The 27,944-nt window shown below is 50.2% G+C and overlaps 1 protein-coding gene across 8 annotated transcripts in view; it reads left to right on the top strand.

Annotated features, from left to right (window-relative positions):
• TACC2 (transforming acidic coiled-coil containing protein 2) overlaps positions 1–27,944 on the top strand; it is a 392,567-nt gene that overhangs the window by 144,507 nt on the left and 220,116 nt on the right. For all 8 annotated transcript variants that reach the window (XM_085602592.1, XM_085602584.1, XM_085602576.1 and 5 more), the window contains one exon: positions 3,790–11,930. In XM_085602592.1, the coding sequence (XP_085458718.1) occupies positions 5,659–11,930 (6,272 nt within the window). In that variant the 5' untranslated portion in view covers positions 3,790–5,658. The remainder of the gene's footprint in view (positions 1–3,789; positions 11,931–27,944) is intronic.

Raw genomic sequence — 27,944 nt, 5'->3', positions numbered from 1 at the left:
TTCTGGGAGCTAAAAACACACTGCATGAGATGTTAGGAAAGACCCAAATGCATCTCTTTTCCAAAATAGAGTCAGGAGGAAACTGTAGCCTGGGTGATGGGTTTTCAAGCATCCAGCCACATCAGTAGCGGGAAGATATTTTTTAACAGTTTACAAAATATGACCTGCATGGATACATTGCCCCAGCGGTGTGTGGGGGAAGCTTGCCATGCTGCAGCTACTCTCCTTGAGTGTAAGAGAGAGGGTAGCACGCTGATCCTGGAGGAGAGAGAAGGGGGAGGGAAAGAAGGTCTTGAGCGAGGGCTTTCCAGGCCATATGTGTCCTGTCTGTGAAGACCGCACTCCTACTGGCCTTCGAGCTGATGAGGGGTGAAGGGAGAGGAGAGAGAAAGAGAGAGGGCGAGACTTTTGAAAGGAATCTTGCTCTGCTGCTGCATGGGCTTCTTCTATGTTCTGACTAAGCTTCCCGCCTCAAATCAGTCATGGGATTTTCTCATATCACTCTCCGACTCTTCACTTTGTAGGCTGAGCCTACCAGACAGGTCAAGTTGTCTGGTTAGGAAAGATATTTTACAGTATTACCAAGAAAATGCATGGGCTTGCAGTCCCTCCGTTATATACCATTGGTTGTTTTTACTGTCTCTCTCATTTGCCTGCTTCTTATTCACGTACGAGCTTGTTCATCTTGGATGTTTCCCTCCCATGGAGAATCGCCTCTTTGCCATCTCTGTGATTGGCTGGCTTCTGTGCTTCTACTGCTTGCTTTTAGGGAAATACTTTTCTATTTTTGTTTAAGCACTCCATGAGAATGCATGCATTACCCATGCAGCACCCCCTCCACGTTACTCTCTCCCACCCATTTGCTTCTCTCCTCCACCGACATTGATGATGTTGCACTCTCTGGTCATAGACATCAATTCACCAAAATTCCTGGGGTAGCGGAAATAACATCACATGCCCTTTGACCTTCATTTTCACTCACATATACATGCTTCCACACACACTCTCTCTCTCACATAAACACACTCTCGTTTGCAGGCACGCACACAACCTGCATTCAGGGCAAGCCAGGGGTTGCAGCCTAAATACCGTCCATGTCTTTTGCCTAAGTGCTTCTCCCCCCACAGTCTGCTCTTCTCTCATTTGCTCGTGTTGCTTCTCCCCTCGCCTGCCGTGTTGCTTTCCCTCCCTCCCACTCTGTTTCTTCTCCACCGCCCTCCCTCACCCCGTTGCCATAACCTGGTAATCCATTTTATTTATTTATTTTTAAATTGAAGCGCTTTCACTCTACTTTTTAAAACAGCACTTTCGTACTTCTTTTTTTAAATTCATCGATCCATCTCGGATCGGTAAAGACAAAGAAAAAAAACACTCATGCTTTTGTATGTGTGCATGCGAGTAGAATGCACGCGCGAACCCACCAAATGACTCAGCAGCTGAGTCATTGAGTCATTGCACTAGTTGTTTTAATTGCCATGCTGATGCTATACAGCATGGCTAAATGAGCTTGCCAAAGCCAATAGGCGAGATCCATTGGCGTTGCCAATGCTTGTAAATTGCTTTTCATCTGTTTCCCCTGCCACTTGTTCTCCCGTTATTGTCAGCGGAAGGGGTACCCGAGTTTAACTACTTCCCGGCGATGGCAGTAGCCCCCCTCCCCCCGTCTGTGAGGATCTTTGCGCCTGACCCGCACTGTGTAGCCCCCCCCCCTCCCCCCGCACTTCATCTCCCTGTTTACGCAGAGGGCCTCACCTCTCCCCACACTTCCGGCCCCTGTGATGGAAGAGGCAGAGCCCTCGGTGTGTGTGCAGAGGACCCTCCATCCATCTTCTGTATACACGCAGAGGCGCTCGTGACCCTTGTGAAGGGAGAAGCTCTCCCCTCCCCCTCTCTTGTAGAATGGCAGAGTCCCCGTCCAACAGTTGTCCGCTTGTGCTTCTGAGAGCTCGTTCTGTTGTGCCAGTGAAACTCTAGCCTTCTTTCAAAGTCCCCGAGAGGTCTCTGGAGTGGGCCAAGCACTCGAAACAATCAGGCCCTCTGGGAGCAGGGCCTGGGAATCTGTTGACATCCCGCCCGTGAGTGCCTGTGAGTGCAGGAGCGGCATGGGAGTGCAGGAGGCGGTATGTGGGTGCAGGTGTTGCCTGTGTGTCCAGTGAGTCCAGGAACCCCAAAGAGTGTGGGTGACCCCTGTGTGTACAGCAGGAGCGGCCTGTGAGTCAGGGGCGGTCTGTGAGTGCAGGAGCGGCCTGTGAGTGCAGGTGGCGGTATGTGAGTGCAGGAGCGGCCTGTGAGTGCAGGAACGGCCTGTGAGTGCAGGGGGCGGCATGTGAGTGCAGGAGCGGCCTGTGAGTGCAGGGGGCGGCATGTGAGTGCAGGGGGCGGTATGTGGGTGCAGGTGGTGCCTGTGTGTCCAGTGAGTCCAGGAACCTCAGAGTGTGGGTGACCCCTGTGTGTACAGCAGGAGCCGCCTGTGAGTGCAGGGGGCGGTATGTGAGTGCAGGGGGCGGTATGTGAGTGCAGGAGACGGTATGTGAGAGCAGGAAGCAGTATGTGGGTGCAGGTGGTGCCTGTGTGTCCAGTGAGTCCATGAACCTCAAAGAGTGTGGGTGACCCCTGTGTGTACAGCAGGAGCCACCTGTGAGGGCCCACTGGGCATTTCCCGGTAGCCTGCATGCTGGGGATTGCTTTCAGAGGCGGGGGCTGACGTCTCCTAAACGTGCCCCGTGGCCCATTCTGCCTGCAATCTTCTACGGTGCTGGACTGGTTTAAACATTTTTGCAAGATTTAATTGTGTTTGCAGAGAAGTCATATAACCTTAAACAATGCTTTAAAAAATGGATCTATGTGATGTTGATGAACGCATAATGAGAAAATACGTTTAGGACTATAACAAACCCAAACCTTGCCATCAACCCTCATCCCAAGCCTAGAGCCAGTGCATGATCTTAACACTAACCTCACATTTAAACCTAAAACTAACCATAACCTGAGCCCCAAACATTAAAAGTGCCTCTAGCCTAGCCGTGCTCATAAAAAATGGCACCAACCTAAACGATTACATTAAACCTATATTTAAACGGAGCCCTAACCTTGGCAGAGCCCCGTTGCAAACCTTTGCCTTCAGCCTAAGACTAAACCCTAAACAGGTGTTACTCTAGCCCTAATGCAAACCGGAACCCTGATCCTGGGTGAAAGATACACCCAAGCACCGCCTGTATCTTAACCTGACCTCTAGTTTGTCCACATATTCTTCTCACACACACACCGGAACCATGCCTCACAAAACCCACGTTTACATACAAACACAGGCATTTTTCACACCTCAGATACACTTAACATACCTGTTAGACACACTTCCATCATACACAAACAGTGTGATATGAACAATGCCCACACACGTTCACAACACACACCAGTTGCAATCCACACCCAAGCTTTGGTATCCGCACGCCTCCTCCCCCTGGCTCTCCACAGCTCCTGGGTACCCGGCACTCATGCCTGCGGCCGCTGAGCCAGCACAAGGCTTGAAACGAAGCGCCTCTAGTCAGGGGCGCTGGCAGGGACGGGCTGGTCCAGAGACTGACCAGGGGCAGGTCAGGGGCAGTCCATGGCTGGATGGGGCTGGTGTTGGTGAGGCAGTGCATGCTGGCAGAGGGGGTGCTTGCTGTGAGGGCTCGGCAGCATGGAGGGCCCTGGTGCGCTTTGCCTGCATGCTCTGGCACGTTGCAGTGCTCCGCTGCCCCCAGCTGTACAGACATCTAAAATATACCTTCTTTCCGTTGTTGGCAGAGACGGGCATCCTGGGACCGGCTTGGCCTCAGTTCGCTCTCACCCTCAGACGGCTCCTGGCCCGACTCGCCACACAGAAGATCGAAAAGAATGGAGCGGTACCCCAAAACCGTCCCCGGAGACGCCCACGGGGGATGAAGCCCCTACAAGCCTTGCGATGCCTTCAGCACACCAAGCTGCAGACCCCGCCGCGCCTGGCACCATCATCGGACCCTCATCGCAGACATGTGCCAGGGCAGAGCCTGCACCTTACACTGGTGCTTCCGGGGTCCTGGAGATAACCCAGGACGAACGGTCTGCACCAATGGACCAAACTATGGGGACTCTTGCATTCTCCAGCCCGACAGTCAATCACTCCGAGGCGCAGGGAACGGAGGGCTCTTTACCCAGACCCATGGCAGAGGTCAGACCGACACAAGACACCGCTGAGCCAGGCCGCAGGCGAAGAGGGCAGTCACAGCAAAGTGAACAGCTGCCCACGAGGGAGCAGCCGGCCTGGGATCCCGCTGGGGATCAAGTGCCCACCGAGGAGACCCCGCCAGCGCCAAGGGGCGGCAGAAAAGCAACTGTGGGCCGGGACGCAGCTCAGACCGCAGATGGGGCCGAGGAGCCGCCCAGGAGCCAGGCGGCTTTAATCCGGCATCAGACGGCAGAAGGGCCGGCCAGTGACGAGCACGGGGGCCTCGGCACGTTAACTCGGCTAAATGAAGGTAATGCGTGCAGCGAGGGTGTGGAAGCAACCGTGGGCCACAACCCGGGTGCAGCCCTGCGGGAAGCAGAAAACAGCGAGGAGGAATCTCGCCCCATGAGCCCAGGTGCCCCACCTCCGCCTGCAGACATCTCTGGGGAGACGAAGATGGAAAGCACAAGGGGCGCCCGCTACGTCGGACCAGGTACCCCATCTCTCTTCGCAGGCCTCTCCCCTGAAACAGCAGATACTCAAGAGGCGGTGACCTTAAAAGAACGAATGGATGCTTGCCCTCAGATGCACGGGCACAGCTCGGATCCCGGAAGTGTCTCTCCTCAGCTGCCCACGATCCCTCGTGAACCGGCAGAGCTTGCACTGGACCTGGCATGCCCGGAAGGGTTACCTCTTAACAGGAGAGATGGTTCCTGGCACCCGACTGGTCTCCCACCTCACCCAACGGGTCTCCCCTCTCACCCAACAGGTCCTAAGATTCAGGTGGCAGGTCTCCTTCCTCACCAGGCAGATGCCAACCCTCCTTTAACAGGCGCTGCAGCACTCTCCCCTCTCCCAAGAGGCCTCTGTCCTCCCCCACCTGGTTTCTTAATTGACCCAGCAGGTCTCCCCCTTGACCCGGACTTTCTCAAGCCTCTCCTGGAAGGTCTCCAGCCTCAAATGGCAGAAAACTACCCGCCCCTACCAGGGCCCCACCCTCACCCAGCAGGGTTCATCATCGACAGCGCAGGTCTCCCTTTAGACCCGGTAGTTGTAGATGGTCTCCAGTCTCACATTATAGGTCTCCCTTCTGTCTCCACAGATCGCCACCCTTACCCAGCAGGTTTCCAAGGGGCAGTTGATCCTCTCCAGAGGGACAGAAGGCCCTCAGATGGACAGATTTGGGATCTCATAGGAAGTGAAGATGGAGATATCCCTCTCAAGATGCGTTCTCGTGTTTTGGATGATCTTGGAGGAAAAGAAATGCCGGGGCACCCTCAACCCTTGAGTGTGTCCCTGGTGGAGCAGAAGGCGTCAGGAGGCCAGGCCAGTGAGAAGGTACTGAACGATGCAAGCAAAAATAGCATTCAACAAAGGACACCGGAAGAACCTCGAAACATGAACCCGAAGGCAGCACCACATTCACCACAGAAGAGAGTTCAGGTTCAGCATGGACTGAGGTGGGACAAATGCCACCAGAAGAGTTGCCGGATGCCAAAAGGGCAAAGGACACGCAAAACACAAGAAAGGAAATCCGCAATGGGGTCTTGGGGGATGGTGAACAGACAGGAAGGAGGTTGACCCAGGAGGGGTCAACATTAAAGATGAGTGACCTGGCTGGAGAAGAGTCAAGGCACCCTGGGGAGAGCCCACATTCAACGACTAATGTTGGGATCAACAGTGACCAGAAGCATGGCTCTAAAGCAATCTCCAGCGACCAGTGCAAGCCAGAGTCCAAGGAGGATGCGAAGAACAGATCATGGGGACTGTCAGTGGATGCCAGCGAAAGAATAGAAGATGAGGGACAAATTCACCTAACCTTAGGGGAAAGGCAAACAAGGGCCCCAGGAGAGGAATATGCTGTTGCATCAGAACTCAACCCACCTCTTGATAAGGATCATGCCACAACCTCAAAATTTCACCAACCTTCAGTCAAGGGACTGACCACAGTCTCGGGTGAGGAACATGACACTGGCTTGGGACTTCAGCAACCCACTGGAGACAGAGGTGCCACTGCTGCAGAAAGGAGACGTGTCATGGACCCAGAAGAGGGGCATGTCAAGGCGTCAGGATTACACCTACCTCCAGAACAAGAACATGCTACAGCTTCAACTCTGCCCACAGAAGGCGTTCATGCCACAGCATCAGCATTCCAAATACCTCCAGAGGAGGCCTGTGCCAGTACTGCAGATCATTACTATTCTCCAGGACAAGAACATGCTCAAGCTTCTGAAATCCACCCATCTTCTGATGAGGAACATGCCACAAGCTCAGAACTTAACCAGCCTTTAAATAAGTCACATGCCATGGCTCCAGAAGAGAGAAACGCCGGAGTCCCAGGGCAGGTACTCATTACAGTTTCAGGCGAGGGACATGGCACAGCATCAGGAGAGGGACATGGCACTATCCCAGGGGAGGAGCAGGCCGCAGCTTCAGGAGAGGGCTCTCAATTTAACATGCCTCCGGGAAAGAGATATGTTACTGCATCTAAACTTCAAGTGCCTTCAGACGAGAGACTTCAGCAACTTCCAGGAGAGGGTCAAACTCTGGCACTAAAGATGGGCAATGCCGTGGCCATGAAACAAGGTGACACAGGCTCAGAACATCAGCCTCCTACAAGAAATATCCATGGCACAGCCTCAAAAGTGCACCTAACTAGAGAAGAGAAGCACTCCATATCCTCAGGATTTAACCCGCCTGCAGATGAGATACACCTAAGGGCACCAGGAGCAGAAAAGGCCGCATCCTCAGGAAAGCTTCATCCCATGGCCTCGGGAAAGGGGCATGAAATAGCCTCAGACGTTCACCCTCCTTCAGAAGAAAGAAACCTCAAACCCTCAGAACATCATCTGTTGTCATTAGAGAGACATGCCATGGCCTCAGAAGAGGTACGTTGCAAAGCCTCAGAACTTCACCCAGCTCTGGTTAATGATCACACCACAGCCTCAGAACTAGCTCCGACATCAGACAAAAAACAAGCCTCAGCCTCAGAACGTCAACCACGCACAGAAGAGGGCCATGACAGGCTTATGGGGGAGAGAAAGCGCACAGACTCAGAAATGGAACAATGGAAAGTCTCAGACCTTCCTATGCCTTCTGGAGAGAGGCATGCCACATCCTCAAGAGAAGAACATACTGCCTCAGAGACTCACCCGTCATTGAATGAGGGTCGCGAGACAGCCCCTGGAGAGGGGCATGCCATGGCCTCAGAACTCATCCTCCTTTCAGACGATAGGAAAGCGAAATCCTCAGAACTTCAATTGCTTTCAAAAGTTGGGCCTGGCATGGTCTCAGAACTTCCCATATGTCCTGATAAGGGGCTAGTCATGGCCTCACCTCTTCACCAGCTGCAAGGAAATGGCTTGGTCACAGACACAGATGTGGAACATACCATGACCTCAGAACTTTCCCTGCCTTCGGATGAGGGTCACGAAGAGGGACCTGCCGGGGCCTCAGGAGATGGGCATGACAAAGTCTCTGCAGAGGAACACTTCAGAGCCTCAGGGCTTCACCCTTCCCCAGATGAGGAACATACCCCAACCTCAGAACTCCAGCAGCCTTCCATCGGAGAGCACCATCAATCCCCACACAGAGAAGACCCAGCGTCAGGAGAGAGAGGCGCAGCGGTGGGAGAGAAAAACAGAGCACCGGTGGAGCCAGTTACCTTACCAATGAAGAGCGAACAAGCACAAATGGAGACACACTCGGAAGACGGACAGCTCACAGCGACGGTGCAGCTCACAGTGCCGGTGCAGCTCACAGGGCCGAGGGTGGACTTAGTACCAGGGCAGCTCACAGTACCAGGGCAGGAAGCAGAACCGGGGCAGCTCACAGTACCAGGGCAGGAAGCAGAACCGGGGCAGCTCACAGTACCAGGGCAGGAAGCAGAACCGGTGCAGCTCACAGTACCAGGGCAGGACACAGTACTAAGGCAGGACGCAGTGACAGGGCAACCCATGGTACCAGACCAGGACGCAGTTACAGGGCAGCTCATGGTACCAGACCAGGACGCAGTACTAAGGCAGGACGCAGTGACAGGGCAACCCATGGTACCAGACCAGGACGCAGTTACAGGGCAGCTCACAGAAGAGGGCAAAGTGCATGGACAGGAAACAGGTCTGGGCCAGGATACAGCTGCTGTAGGTTACGACACGGTCCCAGTGCAAGGCACAGCACCAGGGACGAGTACAGAAGGCCAGGACCTAGCAGTAGGGCATGAAAAAGGTCAGGGCCAAGACACAGTACCCGGAAAGGATAGCGAACCACGAGAGGGCGCGTTGGCGAGGCTTGAAACAGTACCAGAGCAGCGGAGCACAGCACTGGGGCAGGGGAGCACAGCACTGGGGCAGGGGGACACAGCACTGGGGCAGGGGGACACAGGCTCATTTGGTTCTCAGATCCCCGAGGCAGGCTTTATTCAGGAAGCAGGAGGCTCTCAAGAAAGTACAACGCCGTCCACGCTGGTTCCTCTGCAGAAGTCAGAGTCCACGCCATCACAGGATCGTATACCGGTGGGAGCCAGCAGGTTGCCAGTTCCAGAAGTCCCTCGGGGACCCGCGTGCAGCCCGGACCTGTTGCTGCCGGCTCCCTGTGATGACGCATCAGAGGGGGACTGGTTGGGCGGAAGCAGCTCACAGACGGGCCAAACTGGAGAGCCGACATTAGGCAGGCCACAAGAGGACCCGTTGAGGCCTGAAGTGCCTCTTCCTCCGGGCGACGGAGCCCCATGTGCGGAGACCCACCAACCAGACCTGGAAAGACGCGGAGAGCCGCTCGACACTCACGAGGCCTCCGTCCCCAGAGGTAACAAGAGACCGCCCGTCTGTGGTGCTGGTGGGCAGATGAAGGGAAGTTTCCAGGACCAGTGTCTATCCACGCAGACAGATGAGCCCTCAGCACACGCAGCTGATGAGGAGTCCCATCAGGGCAAGCCCGAGGTCCAGGGAGAGGCTTCTTGGGCGGGGCAGCAGGGGATGTCCTCACTGCACACCTTGCCTGCAGCACCGGATGTGGGGGCCAGCGGTACTCTTAAAAGTAGCCCCTCGGATAAAGAACGTCCAGCCCACATGAAGGCTCATGTGGAAGGGAAGCCAGGCCCTGGCATACCAGAGAGCTCGGCACCTGACAAGTCGTCTGTGGGCACCATTCCTACCAACGCCATGGTGGAATCACCGAGCAGCCCACCACCACACGAGGACCACCCTAGTCACCCTCTGGTTCCACCATCAGCTCTTTCTGAAGCCTTGACCTTCACTGTTCATCAGGACGACCGGCTGCCAGGAAACCTCGGAAGTGACATAACTTTCCATGGAGACCCCCCAAATCCTTCTAGAGGCTCAGACTTCACTCCGCTTCAGGACAACCAACCACCAGGAGGCCATGATCATCACAGGACTCTCCAGGAAGATCCCACGGAAACCCTCTCGATCTTGGGTGACGCAAAGGAATGCCTTTCAAAAAGAGACGAAAGGACTGATGCTCAAGCCCAAGGAGATGAACCTGGACAATCGGCAGCTGGCTCGGATGGGACTTCGGTTGAGCTTGTTTCAAGAGAAAAGTCATTTTTAGAGGTTTCTACAAAGGCTTCTTCGTTGCCCACTTCTCCATCTGGGACAGTCAAGTCACAGCAAACGCTTTCTCCTGCGAGACATGTGAAGAACATTTGTGAGGCTTCAATGGCTACTCCCAGCAGAGGATCCCTTTCTGACCCTGACAGCTGGCCATGGCAGGAGAGCCCAGCAGAGCCACTGATGCCACCAGAAGTATCCGCAGCAGTCCCTGGACAAGCTACGGGACGAGTAGAGGAACTTCCATCCCTCCATAAGAGCACGTCACCAGGGCCATCCTCCAGCCTCCTGCAGCCCGTCTGGGAGCTGTCTGGCCTCCTCTCTAAGACAAAGTCTGAGGCTGGCCACAGGGGTCCCACTGAAAACGTCTTCAGGGAGCGCCACGCTGTGGACTTGGCTGCATTTTCAGACCACATGGAAAGCATCTTTTTCCCAGGGAAAGAAAGTCCTGAGTCTCTCAACAAAGCAGAACACGAGTCACGGAAAGCCACAGAGGGAGCTTTAAAGAAACATTCTCAAGACATACGACCTGATCTGGGAAACGCTAAAGATGGCCACCATGGTGCTAAGGAGCTACTAGGACTCCCTAGAGACCTTTCACTCTCAGAAACACTTTCATTCAGCGTGCCTGCTCTCGTTAGTGGAGACACCATAGCCTTCTCTGAAGAAGCCAAATGGACCAGCTCACCCACTTCTGCCCCAGAGGACAGCATCCCAAGCACAAATACTTTGAATCCACTGCCTCCCTCACTTGTCTGCCAATACCTCAAGAAGGAGCCACACGAGCCAGCCAGTGAACAGCAGCTGACGACTAAAGGCGAAGGCCAGGCTGACCTCCTAGAACCACTTTCACCTCCATGCAGTGTAGGTGGAGAGGAACAAAGAAGTGTGGAGAAACCCTGTGAGACTGAACACAACTTGTGCATCGCAGCCGATTCCCTCCCAATGGGTGAGATTGTTGCAGAAAATAAAGAGGGCGATAAAATGCCAGGTCCCAATTCTGGTGCAATTGCAGAGTCAGTGCCAGTGGTGAAACCAGGACACGGAGAAGAGATAGAGGTCTGGAGTTCTGCTCCGAACCAGGTGCTTTTCCCGGACGGATCCTCAGAAGATGCTTCCTCTGTTGCAGGCCCCAAGCCAGAGCATGTGTCCTCTGCACCCTCCATTGCACAGGATGAAGGTTTGCCTCATGGGGGAGATGGGGCTGGTGGTCCCGGCTGCGGACTTCATGCATTTGCTCCTTTGACTCCTGATACGAGCATTGATAAGGACGGGGAAGGATCACCCGCTCAGGGGCATTCTCAATGCAGCAGGGACTCCAGCAGCACTCATGTAAGTGGAACAAATCCACCTTTGGATGGTTCTGCAGTTGCCGACAGTGGAGGCCTCTGCGGTGTAATGTTATTTGAAAGTGATCAGATGGCGTTGATTAAAGGCAAGCCTCCAGCAGAGCCGCAGATAGAGGATCAACCGGGCGAAGGCGACTCCAGGGCTGAAATTCATGTTGAGTCTAGAAATGGAGATGGGGAAGCATTAAAGCAGGACTATAACTTGGTCACGGTGAGGGACGACGTGGCAGGAACTGGTCAAGGAAGGGTTCATATTTCAGATATGGTGATGGGTGAGATGGCAGAGACCAGTCTAGAGGAATACAGCAAGGCAGGGCCAGACCCAAAGAATGATTGCGTCCTGGGCATTATGGGCGGTGAAGGAGCAGGGGCCAGTTCCAAGGGAAACAGCATCATGGCAGGTGCCCTGGTTGACGGCGGAGCGGAGACTTGCTTAGAAGGAGACAGCAAACCAAGCACCCTGACGAAGGACTTGGCAGGGACCCTTGTATGCACCCTAATGGGAGACCATACAGGAGCCACTTCAGAAACAGACCCTGTCCTAGACACCCTCAGTGATACCACGGCATGGACTCGTGCAGAGGGCGACTCATTTCCCGGCCTTCTGCGGCATGGGACAAAGGACTGCATTGAAGCTGATTCACGGGCTTTAATCATGGCTGAAAGTGCCCCATCGTATGGAAGTCTGAATGGGGATGCTGTAAAGTCAGGCGATCTTTGCTCTGGAGTACTAGCCATGCACGGGAGCAGAGATGATGGAGGCCTTTTCAAAATGGAGTCTCTCAACACGCCCAGCCTGGTTACACAAGCCGTAAACATGAAAAGGTAATGTATGTCACCTAATTATATGTGCATTTGTCATGTTGTGTCTCTCTAAGGTTCTTATTGATGAGATCATTTGGGTTGTATGAAGCAAAGCGTGAAAAGTGGGCCTTTATCCTTAGGGATATTTTGAGGGAACCATACTTGGAGAATGACGTTCAAAGGCCGCCACAGATGGAACAGGTTTCTCGGTTTCTTCTTGGTACCACCATCATACGCACTGTAAAGTAAAATGAGAATTTAACCAGAAAATGTCCCCTGAGGCATCATGTTCCAGACTCCACTCGATTCCTTTAGTGTCTCTGAATTGGCATACTAACCGTAAAATGGGCTGAAATGGTTAGACATAATGCCATATGGATGCCTTACTGACGAAGGGCAAACTTTTGCAGTATTTTGGGATCTGGATGAGGATTTCTGATCAACTGATAAGACATCTGTTATTATGCAATTAGATTGCTGCCCGATTCTGTGTAATCATCCACACTTGCCACAAAGTCTACCATCTGCTACAATATTTGCAGATTTAAACTAAAAAATATATTTGCAGCCCAAACATCCACCGTGACTGTGAAGCCTGCACTTTCTGTACAGTACGGCTTCTGACACTTTTCATATGTACCGAGACCCTTTCCTCTGTTGATTGCCGCATTCCGGAATTAAAGATCTGAGAATTATACTCGGATGACATTAATATTTGCACTTTATAGACTCGAGAAGGTTTGGTTACAGCTAGAAACAAAAACCCTATATATGTCCAAGTAATTTAAAGAAGGTGGACCTCATGTTTCTGTCTGACATCAAAATATATTGATTCGCTACTCATGCTTACATCATGGTGTTCGAAGGGCAGCAGTCAGTTGAAGGGGGTTTCAGTTTTAAAAATCGAGCATTTCACATCTCTGTTGGGTGTCTGGAATCTTAACAGGGCTTCATAGGGAAAAGTACAAAACAAATCTGGAATGCGCAGTGCGGTTCTGCAAGGTTGTCTCTCGCTGGGAGAGAGGCTCCCATTGGCTGTAGAGCAGAGCAGAGAGGGAAACCTAAATTTGAAGGCACGGGGTTGATGCGTAGAAACACAGCGGACACACCTTATATTACAAGAAGTGTGTAAACGCGGGCTTGCTTTGTGCTGACTGGCAAATTGTTTATGTTTTTCACAGGCTATTTCACTCCGGCAGGGAGAAAGATCTGTTTTCATGAAATGGTGTTCCTGTGGTCCAATGTAGGAAAAATCATTCATTGATTGCGGGTTGCATTTTGAGGAGAATCTTCTGAACGTGCAGCCCCGTTCAAAAAACGATTTCTTTTTAAAAGCATTTAGAATAGGTTTTGTTTCTGTGCATATTAAAAATGCGAAAATAGCTGCGTACTATGCCGCACAAAAACCTTTTCATGCCACATAATGTATATGTTTGTTCCATGGTTTAGTCATGCTTTCAAGTGAGCTTGGATGTAGAGAACTGTCTCCCCTGTGAAGGTGGTGGTGTGCTAGAATCCAGTGGCGTCGCAAAACTCGAGGTGGGGGCGCTGCAAAGTACATGAAGGGGGCCCCCTCCGACCACACTCAGGAGGTCTCGAGCTATTGTACTGGGCTGAGGGGCCCCCACCGCACCGCGGTGGCTGCAGGGAGCTTTGTTATGCCACTAGTTTCCAAACGGCACACAGCGCCTTTGGCATGATATCAGTTTCCAGGAGGCAGGAGTAGGCTGGAACACCACACATCCGGTATTACACGGAGGTGCCACGCGCCTCCGGGCATAGATGTGACTGCTACGCCCGCGCGTGCGTGCACCACAGGCGGAGCTTCTCGTACTTGCAATGGCGCAATATGTGATCATTTTGGATTATGTGAAGCGCTCCCTCTTCAACAGTTACCTGGAAGAGGGCAACATTCAAGCCAATTTACTACTTCCAAGTATACCCTATTTGGGGCCCTGTGGTGGGGCCATAGGGGGCGGAGGTCGGCGCCACATCCACTGCCGAGGCCCTCATGCCCGGGGTTCTCCCGCACTGCTCTGGGATTGCGCACCTGTGAATGCCTCCTGGTAGGGCAACATCCGGCTGTGCAGGGCGGGGGAAGCGCCACTTCCGCCTGTGATTCCTCGCGCGCCAGACGCCTAGACAGTGCACAACAACTTCTCCGGGATGGACCGCGGTGCCGCCGCTTTCCTTGTAATAGGATCTACTTGAAAAAGTGCGTCCTATTTGGAGACCTCGGATGCTGCAGTGCGACCACCCATTGGCAAAGCTCCCCAAGAATTAACAGAACCAGCCGGCCAATGTATACACCTGCTCCTTCCGTCTTCCCACATACAAAACTCGCTCCGTCACAAGCATGTGCACACCCGCGGCAGCCACTTATACTCCTACATTGGGCATTTATACGGCAATCCCAACTATTTACACAATTTATTTCAAGCACTGACGAATCCATCTATATATAATTTAAACACCTACCCTAAAACATGTTCACACTATCAATTTAAACACCATAGGCCAACCACCTACACGGACACCAAGCACCCCCCCCCCCCCCCCCATTTAGAGCCTACGCAGGATACACGCCGCTCTCGCACATTTATAGACGGCGTTGGACCAGTTATACCCTCACCCTGAATATACATCCGCACCGCGTACTTCAACCGCCCATCAATGGCACTTACTGCCCCTCTGCAACCAAACCTGGTTCAACACTCACTACTCTCGCGTAATAAAAGTCCTGCATTTTTCTGTTATAATTATGGACTTACAATTCCCAGAATGCTTTGCTCTGTTTACTTAAACAATGGGGAAAAAAACAAAAACGGGACTTGACGGAAAGTTACCCCCGTGGCTCTGAGAGCTACTGGGCAGTTATATCAGCACATGCATTCATCAGAATAACACCCTTCAGAGGACGATCCCTCCCTCGTCGACAAATTGCACCAATGCAAAGCCGTTTACACACCCAAGCCGTTTGCACCCAGACTAGTGGCAGATCGCTCCTTTTAGCTTGAAATCTGTATTAAAATTGGTTTAATTGAAGCAAACGAACTACAAATCTTACAATGCATTAAATTGTTAAAGGGAAGACCGATACTGTCACAGCATCCCGTTGATACAGAGCGATCTGCAACCAGCAAGCCAAGTAGCAACTCGCACTCAACAGCGAAGGTCAAGAACGCACACAAATGCTATTTGCACACCACCAGCTGCTGCCCTGCAACAGACCCCAGACACAGCCCCGTGTGTACTTGTTGAGCACAGCACGCCCAGCGTTTCTGCGCTCTGTAAAGGGCGTCCTGCAGACTGTGGTGCAGAGGGCTTTGATGTACACTCATTTCAAGGCCCCTCCAGCACCTACCGCCGGACCCAACCCTCGGCAGGCCCCGGCAGGCAGGGAGGCTGGGAGCTCAGGCATGCCAGAGAGCATTCCTGGGAGCCCGGGCCAGCAGCCGCCACTCCGGAGGAGCCTGGGAGGAGCCTCCCCGGGACGGGCATCTGTGCGAGGAGCCTGGGCTCCGCAGACCTCAGTCCCCGGAGCTCTCAGTCACCCAGGCCCTGCCGCGGCCCCTCGGCGCTCGCTGCCGCCTCCAGGAAGTGTCCGCGGCTCCGCGCATCCCGGGGTAGGTGGAAATAACTTCGACAATCGGGTTTGAGCAAACTCGGGACGTATGAGACTTCTGGGAGGAGACCGGGGAGGAGGAGGAAGAAAGGGCAGAGAGTTGTGTACGGGATGGATGGTGGAAGGAGGAGGGAAGGGGAGTAGCGCGGGAGAGGGAGGCAGTGCGGCGCTCGTGAAGCGGAGTACCCTGTCAGTCCTCGCAGACACTCCGCAGCCATCCCCCGGGACAGCTGCCCCCTGGCAGGATACCGAAAAAGTGAGGACAGGGAACACCGCTGACTTAAAAGACTGATCGAACCCCACTTCAATTGTGAGTATACGTGTTTCTGGTGCTCTGCTGTGTGAAGGGTGTCTGGCTGTGCGATGATGTCAGCGTGGGATTGATTGGTCATGTGTGTGGCTTAGCTGCTAAGCTTCCACATACCACGCGTGACTGCTTCAGACAGCCAAGGCTTTTTAAACTAACAGCATCTTGCATTCTGGGGATTGTAGTTTAACTTTTGTCAAATTACGTCTGAGCCTCAATTCCGGCCTGCCAAGTGTTGTTGAATGAACAGCTGCAGGTGTCACGCACGAGACCGACCATGTAACTTCTGGTGTTTGAGATAGTGCCGGTCATGTAAAACGGTGCGATTGTGTGCTAGACAGTATGAGACTCTGTGAATTTGTGTTTTAATAGTGATAGTATGTCAGTGCGAGTGTGTGTGTGTGTGTTAGGTTTTCTTTTAACACTGTGAGCACACAAGAGAGAGTGTGTGTCAAAGAGACATGAGAGTGCATAGGACTGTTAAAGTGCCTGTGACAGTGAATGTTACTGTAGTTTATGGCCGTGTCTGCAGCAGTGTGCCCCAGACAGGACGGAATCCTCTTTTGACAACGTTAGATGCAGTGCTTAATTTGTGCCGGTGGTTGCAACCGGTGGGCATCGAAACTGAGTTTTGATGGCGCGAACTTACTTTTCATCATCAAACTTTGACCCAGAGCGACAGAAAGAAAAGGGAGAAAAAATGAGGAAAAGAAGGGCAGGCAAACAGCGACAAAGGGAGGAAGCAGGGATGAAAAAAATAATCCAAGCATGAGACAAAGTGTAGGGTAGAAATCGAAACTAGGAAACTCCTGCACGTGTATTTTTATTTTTACAGATTAAGTTCTTGTGTAATGTAATGTAATTGCATTTAAATAGGATTTACTACCCCTGACGTGGAGTTGAAGCACTTTACACAGTACTGCTCCCGAGCTCAAGTTTATTGATTAGTCCAGTATTATTGGTTATTGAATGGGATTAGTCTAGTTCGCTCAGCAGACCATCCCATGTATTGATTCTAGTTTCTTGGTGATTATAACAATAGAAGTTGGGGTTGATCATTAGTTGGGGGTTGGGTATGTGCGCTCATGCAGATGGTTGGTGGGGTTAACGGGTGGGATTGAGGGAACCTTGGATTACAGGAGTATGGCTGTCAACAAAGGAGAGGATGTAGTCGTTCTTATGAGTTGTGGGCAGTTTTCACAAATGCAGTCTTAGAGGTTAAGGGAACGTGCATGTGACTTTGAGAAGGTTGTGCTCAGAGAGAGGGAGGAGGCTGCTCAGGATGGAAGGGCAGGAGAGAACCAGTTGAAAGAAAAAAGGAGAGGTGACAATCAGAAGTAAAGGCCAGAGTCCATGCCGGATTTAGAAATGCTGTGAACTCCCTTGATGGTTTGCGGGGGTACTGGGGCACGCCTATGGTGAAACCTTCAGAACTGTGAGGTGCTTTAATAGGGTTACGAATGGCTTCACTTTATCTGGACAAATAGGCCTCATTTAGAGTGGGGCATTAATGGGAAATATGTGACTTCGTGTCCCCTCCTTCAGTGACCCCATGATTCCTGTTTCTCGCTTTTGCAGGTTTTCACCCATGGTTTCTCTACAGAGTGTATCTTTCACCGTTACCGCACATTATGTTTTTGGACGCTTGTTGCTTTTTGCTGCCAGTTCTGAGTTTTCCCTATGCAGTGGAGAATAACGTGTGGCAACGGCCTTTGTGACTGGTATTACTACACGAGTTGCCCTGTGTGCACTGTGTTTTCTTAATAGATTTCTCCAGGTACTACCTGGAGTATTCTGGGCATTTAAAAACCCTGGGCCTGAGTCCAATGTATCTTAAAACCGAGCACAAACTCTGTATGCACTCAACTTTAAACCTATTACAGGGTTGCGAATGAGGCTGCGGTGCATGTGACGATGTGTGAGGCGACATCTGTAACATGCATTTCAAATGATGATATGTGCTTGTCTGCGTGTATGACAAGAATGCTTGGGGTGTGTTAAAGTGATTTTGTACTGACTGTGTTCGTGGCGATGTTACTGTTTGTATCAGTGCATTCTCTCTTGGTAACTGGGCCCATGCCTTAATACACTGTTGACTGTCTTACTCAATCCCACTGCACACGCTTGGTGAATCATGGCTGGCTGTTGTATCGCCTGTCTTTCGGTCTACTTTTGTTTGTAGCAACTGAACCTCAGTTCACACTTTTCTCTAGGAGGAGAAGGATCAGCTGTATATTCATTTTTTTTTTTTTTTTACAAATATATACAATAACGTTACATGTATTTGTAAAGCCACGTTCACCCGTAGGCAACTTGGCGCTGAACAACAGATGTTTATTGTTACCCAACTCAATGGCACTCATTTTATCTACCCCAGATGGATGAAAGGCTGAGTAGACCACCCAGGATTAGAACCTGTGACCATGAGGTTGAACAAAAGCCCCTGCAGTGGGCACATTAGTCCACTGAGCCATCAGACCCGACAATCCAGGACCAGCGTTGTAAAAACTGACATAAAAGAACCTGTATAAGTCCATGGAAATCCAGCTGCCTGCGAGAGGCGGCTTCTAGTTAGAAAGAGAAGTCGGACTGCTTCTTTGTCCTCTTTCGGGAGCCATGACGGTTAGTAGTAACAGCTGCTTGCGAGTGATTTAGCTGTGAATTAAGGATGTGAACACCTTGCTGCCTTGAACATGACTCTAAGGGCCTCCACACCAGTTACCTGGTAAAAGGAGCCTGTGATAGTGCAGTGCCGGATCTGCTGCTTACAGTGTGCAGTATTACCATACCATTACTGCAGTTTTCCCTCATTTCAGGTACTTTCCTCCCAGGTTGGGGAAAATATCGCATGTCCAGGTTTCCCATTGAATTAGCTATTCTAATTTATGGCCGAATGGGGTTTATGAGTACCTTGTAAAGAGGGGCTGGCCGTCTTTGCCCCTTTCACCGCTCGTGTGTCTAGGAGACGAGAACCAACCAAACTTGGAATGGATTTCTCTTCCAGAGAGGACAATGCCAAATAGCCAATTGAACCCGGGCGGCAGTCGAATTCTCGGGAGCGACAGTCAGAGGTTGGTCTAATAGCGCAATGCCTCCATCTTCTCTGCGTACATCTGCTGGCCAGAAGGCCATCACTCTGCTTCGTAGACTGAGCGTAGATCAAAAGTAGAGAAATGGTGTTCTTCTATGGACAGACACCACAAACCATTTCAACCCTACTTTCTCAGGACAAGGTAGGTCCTCTGAGCTAGGGTTACAAACACGCTGACAGGTTTAGAGGTTAAGGGGATTATGACCTATTCCCCCACTGGAACACCGTTCTGTTGGACCAGACCATCTCTACGATGCCATTAACCTGACAGCGCTTAGTTGTTATTGGAAATGGTGATGAAGCACTACTTAAAATCCCATAACAGCTGCTATGTCTTGCCTTCTGCTTGAGGAATAAAGAAGGAAAGTTAGATGTCTGCCAGGCACCTGTCACGTTGACAATTCAGAGGCCACACAAACAAGCAGTTTTCCACAGGTTTAGTATGAGTGACAGTGTCCATGTATGTGACGTGGACTATCTGTAGAACGGCTAATCTCTGTCATAATGCAAATATGTGCAACGGTGACAATGAGTATGGATGAGATTTAGTGTGCATTTGTAGAACAGGGTTTGTGCGCCTGACAGTAGAAGTGTTTGTCTGTGTCGGTCTATTCGATTATCTGTGAACGTGTGTGCAGCAGTATGAACATGTCTGACAAATGGACAATTCACTTGTGATGAAACCAAAAGTTTTGTCTTCTTGCTTAATGGATCTGGTATTTTCTGCCCTCTACTGCCTGCTTGCTTAGTCTGAGAGCCTCTGGATTGATAATGTTTTGCCTTCATAGATTATGACACCCCCTCTTGAGCACCATGATAGTTGTAATGGGCTGTAGTCATCTTACCTGTTCTCTCATAAGTGTTTCATTGTTTTCCTGCAGCCCTTCTTGGTCTTCATTCCTATCCATTAGTGGCAGGATACATGGTGCTGGGGCTCCAGATCAGAGTTCCTCTGTTTACCATACAGATTCCCTGCAGATGCAATGAACACTTCACCTCCTCTGCTCTTACAGATTTGCATTGGCTCCCTGTCAAGAAGCACTCCATTTGTAAGACTCGGTGCTTTGTCTACCAAGAACCATCAACAGCTAGGGCTCAGCTTGTTTGAGGTCCAAATATGAGCCCTATGTTCCAAGATGTTCCTTTCACTCCTCCTCAGCCAAGCTAGCTGAGACCACCGCATCAACAAGATGTGCACTGAGGGCCGCTCGCTCTCTTACTGTGAACCAGACTGGTATGGGCTCCCCATTGGTCTTAAGTTTACAGTCTGCGGCCCCCACCCGCCCACGTTCAGGAATAGAAAATGAAAGCTCACCTGTACTAACTCCTGTTTCTTGCGATCATACTGTCATTTCGTACCTCCTCTGCCTATTCCTGCCCCCCCCTCATTTTCTGCTAGTGCAGGGACACCATTCTTTTTGGTATTTTTCACTCTCGATAAAGCCCCTCTTCATAATCTTTGTTACTGAATTACAGTATGGTGGCATGCTTGTCTTGGGAAAATGCCCCAGTTGATGTACGCATTATCAGGGTGGGTCCGCACAGAAGGTTCCCATGAGAACAGATTTCTCTAGTGCTTATTTTTCCACATTGGACATTTACCAAGATCAAAAAAAAACACAGAAAGTGGAAAGAAGGAGGTAGAGAGACAGAAAAAATGTGTTTTAAAGTGAGAAAGCAGGGACCAGCAAGAGTGAGATGAAGGGGCAGGGAGTGTGGTAGTGAATCAAAGAGGCGTGAGGGGATTTAAGACTACGCAGCCTCGGTATTTGTCTCACCCACATTTAATTGCAACAGTCACAGGCTTTTGAGCGGAGACCTGGGCACTGTCGCTCATTCTTTTACAAATTAAATACCGGATTTCTGCATGTGCCCCTCAGCACTGGCTCTTGAATACACAATCTAGCATAGGCCTATGTTTGGGGTCCACAACCTTATAAGACTGTCCAGGGGGCTTTGGCAAGACTTTCCTCTCATTGGTTATCACCCTCTGTCATTCTAAAACTGTGGTTTGTTTTCTTTCTATCCTCACCCCAATGTCAGTCTCATGGTGCAGGAGCCCAGCCTGCAGCCTAAAAGAACCATCCTTACAATAGGCCTAAACTGACTACCCTGGTTGCTCAGTCATTTACTGTTTCAGGCAAAGCTCCTGGGGCTAAAATTAGTTATGCACTGTAAATGTGTTTTACTCCATAGGGAACTGAACTCCTTTCTCCTACTTCACACGCGGGGATACTGAACACTGTACTGACGAGGAGTTCACTTTCATTTTGCCATTCAATATAGTTACCCTTTATTGGTACACTGTATGGATGGATTTAACAGTATTACTAGAGCACTTGTAGGCTCGTAAACCTGTTTTAAATAAAGGTTTCACAGGCTCTGACTGCATTGCAAGCTGGCTGGGACCCTGCTGCCTTTTATGCCACACCTGGGATTTTCCTCAGTTGAAGTGAATATTCTGCTTACGAGCACAGACGGTGATAAAAAACATAAATAAAAAAACAAATTAGATTTTTAAAACAAGAAATGTTCAGGGATAGCATGCTTGGGTTCATGAAAGAATGTGCAAGAAATGGAGCAACCTTGCATAGCTATGAGACATGTAACTATGCATCGCAACCGCCTAAACCTACATGAAGTATCTGCCTTAAGTTAGGGAGTGAAGGTGACTGCTCACTGACTTGGGGCTCTCAGACTTTAGATGACTTGTAAGAGTGTAACTCATAGGTCGGTTTCCTGAATAAGATTATTGATGTACAAATACATAGTGAATACTGCAAAATATAGTGTACCTTTCTAGTTGTTGTTCAATGTACTAACATTTTATCCAAGTATGTTTACTTTTAATAATTCTCTGTGACAGACACCAGTGTGTGCAGAATTCCTAGTGGTCCACACCATTTTGAACAGGTGAAGCAGCAAGGCCAGAGTCAAAACTGAGCATACTTTGTGCAAAACCTTTCCAAGGCTTTAGCTCTAAAGTCCATACGAAGCATTTTTCAATACAATGACAACTAAATCATCAACACAAATGCCAGCATTTTTTAAAGATACTCCACAATGTTAGTTTGCTTGTTGGTCTCTACTAAATATCTTTATAATGCCACATGTGATCTTGAAAACATCAATGTATTGATAGCAAGCCATTGAGCAAGCGAGCCCCCCACCCCGCTTCCCAGCAGCACACCGGACTCACAACTCTCATGGTGCGTTCAACATGATCCTATGGGGTGAAAGGTAGCAAAGAGCTGGCCCTGACTCTGGGAACTGGGTTTAACACAGTAATAATGAGCCCTTCCTATCCACAGCCTTCCTATGGGGTGAAAGGTAGCAAAGAGCTGGCCCTGACCCAGGGAACTGGGTTTAACACAGTAATAATGAGCCCTTCCTATCCACAGCCTTCCTATGGGGTGAAAGGTAGCAAAGAGCTGGCCCTGACCCAGGGAACTGGGTTTAACACAGTAATAATGAGCCCTTCCTATCCACAGCCTTCCTATGGGGTGAAAGGTAGCAAAGAGCTGGCCCTGACCCAGGGAACTGGGTTTAACACAGTAATAATGAGCCCTTCCTATCCACAGCCTTCCTATGGGGTGAAAGGTAGCAAAGAGCTGGCCCTGACCCAGGGAACTGGGTTTAACACAGTAATAATGAGCCCTTCCTATCCACAGCCTTCCTATGGGGTGAAAGGTAGCAAAGAGCTGGCCCTGACCCAGGGAACTGGGTTTAACACAGTAATAATGAGCCCTTCCTATCCACAGCCTTCCTATGGGGTGAAAGGTAGCAAAGAGCTGGCCCTGACCCAGGGAACTGGGTTTAACACAGTAATAATGAGCCCTTCCTATCCACAGCCTTCCTATGGGGTGAAAGGTAGCAAAGAGCTGGCCCTGACCCTGGGAACTGGGTTTAGCACAGTAATAATGAGCCCTTCCTATCCACAGCCTTCCTATGGGGTGAAAGGTAGCAAAGAGCTGGCCCTGACCCTGGGAACTGGGTTTAACACAGTAATAATGAGCCCTTCCTATGGGGTGAAAGGTAGCAAAGAGCTGGCCCTGACCCAGGGAACTGGGTTTAACACAGTAATAATGAGCCCTTCCTATCCACAGCCTTCCTATGGGGTGAAAGGTAGCAAAGAGCTGGCCCTGACCCAGGGAACTGGGTTTAACACAGTAATAATGAGCCCTTCCTATCCACAGCCTTCCTATGGGGTGAAAGGTAGCAAAGAGCTGGCCCTGACCCAGGGAACTGGGTTTAACACAGTAATAATGAGCCCTTCCTATCCACAGCCTTCCTATGGGGTGAAAGGTAGCAAAGAGCTGGCCCTGACCCAGGGAACTGGGTTTAACACAGTAATAATGAGCCCTTCCTATCCACAGCCTTCCTATGGGGTGAAAGGTAGCAAAGAGCTGGCCCTGACCCAGGGAACTGGGTTTAACACAGTAATAATGAGCCCTTCCTATCCACAGCCTTCCTATGGGGTGAAAGGTAGCAAAGAGCTGGCCCTGACCCAGGGAACTGGGTTTAACACAGTAATAATGAGCCCTTCCTATCCACAGCCTTCCTATGGGGTGAAAGGTAGCAAAGAGCTGGCCCTGACCCAGGGAACTGGGTTTAACACAGTAATAATGAGCCCTTCCTATCCACAGCCTTCCTATGGGGTGAAAGGTAGCAAAGAGCTGGCCCTGACCCAGGGAACTGGGTTTAACACAGTAATAATGAGCCCTTCCTATCCACAGCCTTCCTATGGGGTGAAAGGTAGCAAAGAGCTGGCCCTGACCCTGGGAACTGGGTTTAACACAGTAATAATGAGCCCTTCCTATCCACAGCCTTCCTATGGGGTGAAAGGTAGCAAAGAGCTGGCCCTGACCCTGGGAACTGGGTTTAACACAGTAATAATGAGCCCTTCCTATGGGGTGAAAGGTAGCAAAGAGCTGGCCCTGACCCAGGGAACTGGGTTTAACACAGTAATAATGAGCCCTTCCTATCCACAGCCTTCCTATGGGGTGAAAGGTAGCAAAGAGCTGGCCCTGACCCAGGGAACTGGGTTTAACACAGTAATAATGAGCCCTTCCTATCCACAGCCTTCCTATGGGGTGAAAGGTAGCAAAGAGCTGGCCCTGACCCAGGGAACTGGGTTTAACACAGTAATAATGAGCCCTTCCTATCCACAGCCTTCCTATGGGGTGAAAGGTAGCAAAGAGCTGGCCCTGACCCAGGGAAATGCTCGGGTTTACAGGTTTTGAAAACTGATTCCAGGAGCTGTGGGCTAGAGGAAAAGTTCTAAAAGGGCCAATCAGGAGCCACCATTAAGAAGGCAGGGCTAGCTCCTTGCAAGATGGGCTTTGACGAGGAACATAGCTGGACCTTCTGCCTTGGCTGGATATAGCTCACTGCTTGGGGTCCGCTGCCGCCACTCACCTGGGCGCAGAAAACTATCAGCACCATGAAGAAGCTGATGGAAGTTGGATAAGTCCCTTTCCAGAAGCCAAAGGACCCAATCAAAGGTAACTGGCTGAGGGAGCGGAAACAGAGGAAGTTCTGGGAGTGTTTCCGCCCAAGAAGTCCATGTATGGCCAACATGGCTTTCTCGGCCTCATGTTCTTACAGGCCCAGCCAAGGCTGCAGGTGCTGCCCCGCAAGGGCCGCCATGCTCTCACAGTGGAATATTAACAGAATTTTAAAAAGGCATCCACCTTGGAGCAAGAGGGCTTGGGCAGATACAAGAAAAAAATCAAGTTTAGAGACTGGAAGAGGGGGAAAGAAGGCACTGTAGGAGGAGAGGCCTGGAAAAAGAGACTCATGAGCGCCTGGTGAGGGGGTGCAGGACAAGCCCGAGCAGCGCATTGCGCAGAGACCGAGGGCATCGCAGGAAGGAGAGAGCATGAAAGGCCGCTTGAGAAGAAGAACGTGCTCAAGAGAGCACAACAAGGAAAGATAATTAGGCGAACAGAAGGGAGACACGCCTCACAGGAGGCCTGAGAACTGCGGCACAAACACAGGAAGAGCGTCCAGCAGTCATCCTTTCCTCTGGAGTCTGCCAGTGGTATCGGAGTCAAGTGGGAGAGAGAGAGGGCTGTGGAAAGTTCCCGCCGGAGAGAGCTCTGCGCTCCTTACATGGCTGTGCAGGGCTGGAAGAAGTGACTGCGCCCCCGCTGCTTATCTCGCCGCAGGGCTGGGCGGCAGCACCGAGGGCAGCAACGTCATGGTTTACCCGTAGCTAGTCTTTCCCTGCTACGCCGCTGCGGATGTGACGTCACGTGACAAATGCTTCATGACCTGGGGTGCCAATATAGGACGCTGGAGGGGGTGACCCTTTCTCATCATTCAGCTGGGGCACAACCTCAGTTGGCTGCCCCTGCTATTGTCACCCTATGGACCATAGGAACAGGTGCCGTCCCTGTTGCACCCCCTGCAGGGCTGGGGAGGAATAGCCAAAGTCCCAGTGTCATTGAGTGACCGGGGAGCGCTGTGAGGTGGAGGGGGTGCGGCGTAATGGCCAGAGCTGCCTACTTTGGCGCCGGGGAACCGGGTTCGAGTCTCGGCGTCGGCTCAACATTCTGCGACTCTGGGCAAATCACTTAATCTCCCCCGTGCCTTCAAAAAACGGGGTCATAACGTAACTGGTGCTCAAATAAAGCACCCCAATACTTTCGGGTCGAGATCGCGCTATATGTAAAAATAACTGTGAGCAGAGCCTGGTGTCTTCTTCACAGCCCTTCTGGTCTCCCATAGTGCTATGGGGCAGCTCTGTGGGTCTCATGCAGTGTCATGGCCCCCGCTGATTTTCATGCAGAGCTTGGGGTGGCAATGCCTAGAGTCCCTACTGAGCGCTGCGCTCTGCATCCTTTGATAGTTTACAGTCACCGGTGTACTCCCCGCATATAAACACTTCTTGCCCCCCCTGCATGGCTGTGGAATCGAATGCTTGGCTGTGCTCCTCACTGGACTCCCTGCACAGCTGGGCGAGGGGCCACTGCACTTCTAGTGTACTTCCTGCAGGGCTGGGGCCGGAAGAGTCGGGAACACGGGGTCCCTTCCATACTTCCTGCGAGGCTGGGACAGTTTGCACGCAGTCCCTGAAGTACTTTACACCGTGCGGGGAGAGAACTGCCGACCCCTCCTCGCTGTACTCCCTGCAGGTTGTAGCATATAATTTGCCACGCGCACTGCTAAAACTGCATGTACGCTAGACAGAAATATTTTATTGGTGTGACTCATCCCATGTCAGAGAGGTGTTGCCAATGTAAACACACGGGACGCGTAAAGCAGTCCAAAGATTACAACAGAGGCCACTGCAGTTTCCGGCATGTGTTGTGGGTAGTGTTGTTTTATGAGCTGTGTACCATCTGGTGACGCACACGTGTGTTTTTCTGCCCCCTATATCTGAGCTTTTCTTTCACTTTACTTTGCAAGACTTTCTTGTGCCCTCAGACTGTGTGTAAGTATGTGTGTTTTGTTAATATCTTTCTATGTGGACACTGCAGGTCACAAATAACACTGTTGGCTTATTTTTGACGTTCCTCGTTTTCTAATTGGATGTTATAGTTATACAATGCAGATTTGAAGAGCGCAATATCCTCTGTCAGTAGCCTTGATCGAAGTGCATTAAAAACAAGCATTGGAAATGCAATAGGTCTCACATTTGTTTGAGGTGGAGCTATTGGCATTGTGAATGGCAATGTTTTGTACTTTGCAAAAGGTCTTGTATTTGTTGGAGCTATTCACATTGTAAATGGCAATGTTTTTAATTTATCCTTGGGGTTTTATATAGCGCAAACTTAACAGCCTTCGTTGTGAATTTCGACTCATCAAAGTTTTGTGAGCCCTGAAATGTGCACAAGTAAAGTGCTAACAGTATAAATATTGGCACTGTTTAACAAACGAAGCCACTGCAATACAAGAGCAAAGGTGACCGAGTGACTGCTTCTGGGTTGACCAAGTTGCTTACAGTCACTGCCCGTTAAAGCTAGCTAGCCCGCTACTATGAGTTTATCAAACTTATTGCTATCTTTTCTTATGTTATGTTATGCTATGCTATGTTATGCTATGCAATGCTATGTTTTGTTATGCTGTGCTTTGTTTTATTATGCTGTGCTTTGTTATGCTATGTTTTGTTGTATTTTGTTATGCTATGCTATGCTGTTTTTTGCTATGTTTTGCTATGCTATGTTTTGTTATGCTATGTTTTGTTTTGCTATGCTATGCTTTGTTATGTTTTGTTTTGTTATGCTGTGCTGTGGTTTGTTATGCTATGCTACGTTTTGTTTTGTTATGCTATGTTTTGTTGTTATGCTACGTTTTGTTATGCTATGCTATGCTTTGTTATGCTATGTTTTGTGTTTTGTTATGCTATGCTATGTTTTGTTCTGTTTTGTTATGCTATGCTGTGTTTTGCTATGCTATGCTATGTTTTGTTTTGTCATGATATGCTATGTTTTGTTATGCTATGTTTTGTTTTGTTATGCAATTCTATGCTTTAATATGCTATGCTTTGTTATGCTATGCTTTGTTGTGTTTTATTATGCTATGCTTTGTTTTGTTGTGTTTTGTTATGCTATGTTTTGTTATGCTATGTTTTGTTATGCTATGTTTTGTTATGCTATGTTTTGTTATGCTGTTTTGTTATGCTATGTTTTGTTTTGCTATGCTATGCTTTGTTATGCTATGTTTTGTTTTCTTATGCTATGCTATGCTTTGTTTTGTTTTCTTATGCTATGCTATGCTTTGTTTTGTTATGCTATGCTTTGTTTTATGCTATGCTTTGTTTTGCTATGCTATGTTTTGTTATGCTATGCTATGTGCTATGCTATGTTTTGTTGTGTTTTGTTATGCTATGCAGTTTTGTTGCATTTTGCTGTTTCGTTGTGTTTTGCTAGTCTATGTTTTGTTTTGTTATGCTATGCTATGTTTTGTTTTGTTGTGTTTTGTTCTATTCTATGCTATGCTTTATTATGCTATGCTATGTTTTGTTGTTATGCTATGTTTTGTGTTATGCTATGTTTTGTGTTATGC

This window comes from Triturus cristatus, chromosome 1_2 (genome assembly GCF_964204655.1).
Source record: "Triturus cristatus chromosome 1_2, aTriCri1.1, whole genome shotgun sequence".
Taxonomy (NCBI): Eukaryota; Metazoa; Chordata; class Amphibia; order Caudata; family Salamandridae; genus Triturus; species Triturus cristatus.
Note: the sequence above shows the minus strand (reverse complement) of the source record. Positions and strands in the feature narration are given on the sequence as shown.